Source organism: Schistocerca americana, chromosome 9, assembly GCF_021461395.2.
Source record: "Schistocerca americana isolate TAMUIC-IGC-003095 chromosome 9, iqSchAmer2.1, whole genome shotgun sequence".
In the NCBI taxonomy this organism is placed as follows: Eukaryota; Metazoa; Arthropoda; class Insecta; order Orthoptera; family Acrididae; genus Schistocerca; species Schistocerca americana.
In genome coordinates this window covers 153,753,973-153,757,370 of record NC_060127.1, presented here as the reverse complement: position 1 = coordinate 153,757,370, position 3,398 = coordinate 153,753,973, and the positions used below count along the sequence as shown (strand labels likewise).

The 3,398-nt window shown below is 46.5% G+C and overlaps 1 protein-coding gene across 1 annotated transcript; it reads right to left on the bottom strand.

The window, feature by feature from the left end:
* Positions 1 to 541: 541 nt before the first annotated feature.
* On the bottom strand, positions 542 to 1,007 carry LOC124550761. Its single transcript, XM_047125484.1, has 2 exons — positions 842 to 1,007; positions 542 to 723 (listed from the first exon to the last, which is right to left on the bottom strand). The coding sequence occupies exons 1-2, from the start codon at positions 1,005 to 1,007 to the stop codon at positions 542 to 544; spliced, it is 348 nt and encodes a 115-aa protein (XP_046981440.1).
* Between the last annotated feature and the right edge of the window lie 2,391 nt (positions 1,008 to 3,398).

Here is a 3,398-nt window from a genome sequence, read left to right as displayed (position 1 = left end):
CTAATTAAACCTAACTAACCTAAGGACATCACAAACATCCATGCCCGAGGCAGGATTCGAACCTGCGACCGTAGCGGTCTTGCGGTTCCAGACTGCAGCGCCTTTAACCGCACGGCCACTTCGGCCGGCTGTATTTACTAGAAACACCTGCAAGTAACCAGAATTTTATGCCAAACTTATCTGGCTTGCTTGCAATATGTTGTGTGAATGGGCATCTTGTTTTAGACTGCAAAAGTTGTTCATCAACTGTAAGATACGGTTCTGCTTTATAGCATGACGCACTGTTTTCTATGAAAGCGTTCCAAGTATCTGAGACAACAGCAGATTTGTCAGTCTTGAGGCGTTCAGATCTAGTGGACTTGGTGTCAAACCTCATATACTTCATTCTTTCGATAACTCTGTTTCGTCCCAGAGTTTGTCTGAAAAACGGAGGACCCCATACCGTTGACCATAGGCTTTTGAGAGGAAAATTCTTTGCCCTATACACTCCTCTTGCATACATTATGGCAACAAAAGCATCCAGTTCTTCAGTGTCTGCTGTCTAGAAATCGTCTTGTGTTCGACGACGAGCTTCAGCTTCAGTACAGTGCTTGATGTGGCGCATCATGGAAGCACCGAAAATTAACCGCCAAGCACTAAGAAGTTTCCCACTTTGAATTTTCCTTTTAGCATATGATGTTGGTCCTGAGCTCTCCGGCAAAATGTTATGACTTTGTAGACGACCTGAAAACATATGAAAAAAGAACAGTATTTTTAGAATGTGTAATGTACTGATATTACATATCTGTTCTTGTAATTTTAGAAACTAAAACTCTACACGAAGAGCAGAAATATTACTGACCTGCATTAGAACCCACTGCTACAATTTTCCACACCGTCCCATCTTTTGCTGTTTCTTTTTCTTCAGTAGGTTGCCCAGTATCAGTTTTTGACTGACTTCCGGGGGAAGCAAATGTTGTCCAGGTTGTTGACCTTATAGAGCTAGAATTTGGAACATCAGAAGGCATGCTTGATGCAGAAGCTTCATTTCCCCCTAAATCTAGCGGAAAACTGTCCTGGGTTGTGTTTACATCATGACATTCGATGCACGAATCACATTCTTCATCTGCACACACTGGAACTACTACACTTTCTTCATTGTCCTGATCGCTGTCGGAAAACTCAAATTCTGCACCTGAACTTTCATCTTCTATTTTTCTCAGTTCTGTTAGTATTGCAGCGTCTGTTAGCGGCTTCTTGTATTCCTAGCTCATGACTGCAGCGACGACTCTCAGATACCGTCACAACAGACAATAACTGAAATCCTTGCGTCAACTAACCAACAATCAGCGCTGGATTGAATGACATTGTTGTCGCATATTTGGACAACAAAGGGACAACAGTTGATGTGGTTTCATACGCAGTATTGCAAAGAAGTAGCTTCTAAATACAGAGAAATGTTGGAGGGGCCAAATTGGCCCCGCCGTCCTTCTAGGTGGTAAGCTTCATATTTCACAACCTAATAAAAACAGGACACCCCAAAACGCGGTGGTTAATATTTCATATGACTGATGAAAAGTCACAAAATATCAAGTCATTCGAACTTACGATCTGCTGAGAAAACAAGTGAAAAGATCGAAAAGGGGCCAGTTTGGCCCCTCGGTCCATCTAGTGTTAAAGTATACCATGCATGGCAAAATAGCAATATCAAAAACTGGTGTCGAGAGAGCTGCAATGGACAATGCAACATAGGCAACAGGAGTGAACGGCGGTTGCGGAGATTTGTACGAGGGAAAAGACGCTTAGCTGTTGAGTAACTGGCCAGCGAGATGAGTCAGGGGGCTGTCAACAGTGTCTCCTCAGACACGTTGCTGTGTACGGGCCTCCACAGTAGGCGCCTGGTTCACGCACCCATGCTGACTGCTGTTCGTCCGCGACGCATTACCCCAACTAGATGTCCACGAGGGGCGACGGGTGACATTTTCAGATGAATCACGTTCTATGCCTCATCGGACGTGAAACGTTTGAAAGCAAACACCCAGCAACCGTCGTCGGAAGGATACAGCCCGGAGCTGTGAGTGTAAACCGATATACACTGATCAGCCTGCACATTATGACCGACGACTTACTATCGATGCAATTCCGTCCAGGCGATACCAGGGCGACGGATGACTGCTAGTCAGAAGCACGCATGGTGCATGCAGTATCAGTGGGCGTGCTGTCCGTGTGTAGAATAGGCAAGGCTCGCCATCGATTAGAGACAGATTGTGATGACCTGGAAACAGCCCAACTTGTCAGGTGTTCGAGCCGTGGTGAGTGTCTTCTACACGTGGCGAAACCGAGCTGAAACCACGTCCGGACGTCGTGGTGCTGGGGGACCGTTACAGATGTAGGATGTCGTAGGCTGGGCAGACTGGTAAAAAGACAACTGTGGCGGAACTAGCAACAGAATTCAGTGCTGGGCAGAGTACAAGTGTGTCTGACCACACAACGCACCGAATACTCCTAACGATCCTCTGCAGCCGACGTCCCGTGCATATGTCGGTGTTAACACCGTGGTATTGGCAACTACGACTGAAATGGACACGTGACCATCAGCGCGGGACGTTGCCGCAGTGGCAGGGCGTTGCATGGTCTGATGAATCACAGTATCTTCTTCATCATGCCGACGGGAGGGGGGGGGGGGGGGAATCCGTCGTCTTCCAGCTGAACAGATTGTAATGGGACACCTTTTTCTAACATAACGACCTTATATTTTATAGAAATAGGCGATACCAAAAGGAGGTATTTTAAATCTCGTATAGGTTAAAATTATCTCATGTGTTTCACTAAAAGAATTTCATTTGATTTAGTATATGATATAGTATATTTCAGGCTGAAATGCATTGTTGTTGTTGTTGTTGTTGTCGTCCTTTCTTTACCGCCTTCTCACCTTCTTCTCCCTGCCCTCTCCGCCATTCCCTCTTCCCCCCTGCTCCCTCCCTTCACACACACATAATACACCTTCTCGTCCCCCCCCCCCCCCCCATCCACCTCTGCGACCTCTGGCAGTCGGTGTTCATTATGAAGGCCGTCGCTTGATAAATATGAATGAGAGCTTTTATAATAACTTATTGTACTCTGAGACACGTCTGGCAGCCAGAGGGGAACAGGTTCCACTCGCATCGTCCCTCCCTCCTCCCCCCTCCCCCCCAGTCTCTCTCTTGCGCTCCCCACTATGCATTCGTAAGCAGCTATCAGCTGTGTCTCTCCGGGTCCCGCTGCAGATGTTCGACACAGAGGAACGAACCGTAATCAAGCAGTTTCGTCGCGGAATATTATAATCACTGTATTCTTTCCTCAATTAATACATATACGAAAGATCAGCCCCTACCAGGCGTTACTAGGAGGTTTATACATTGTAAACAAAAGTATCTGGA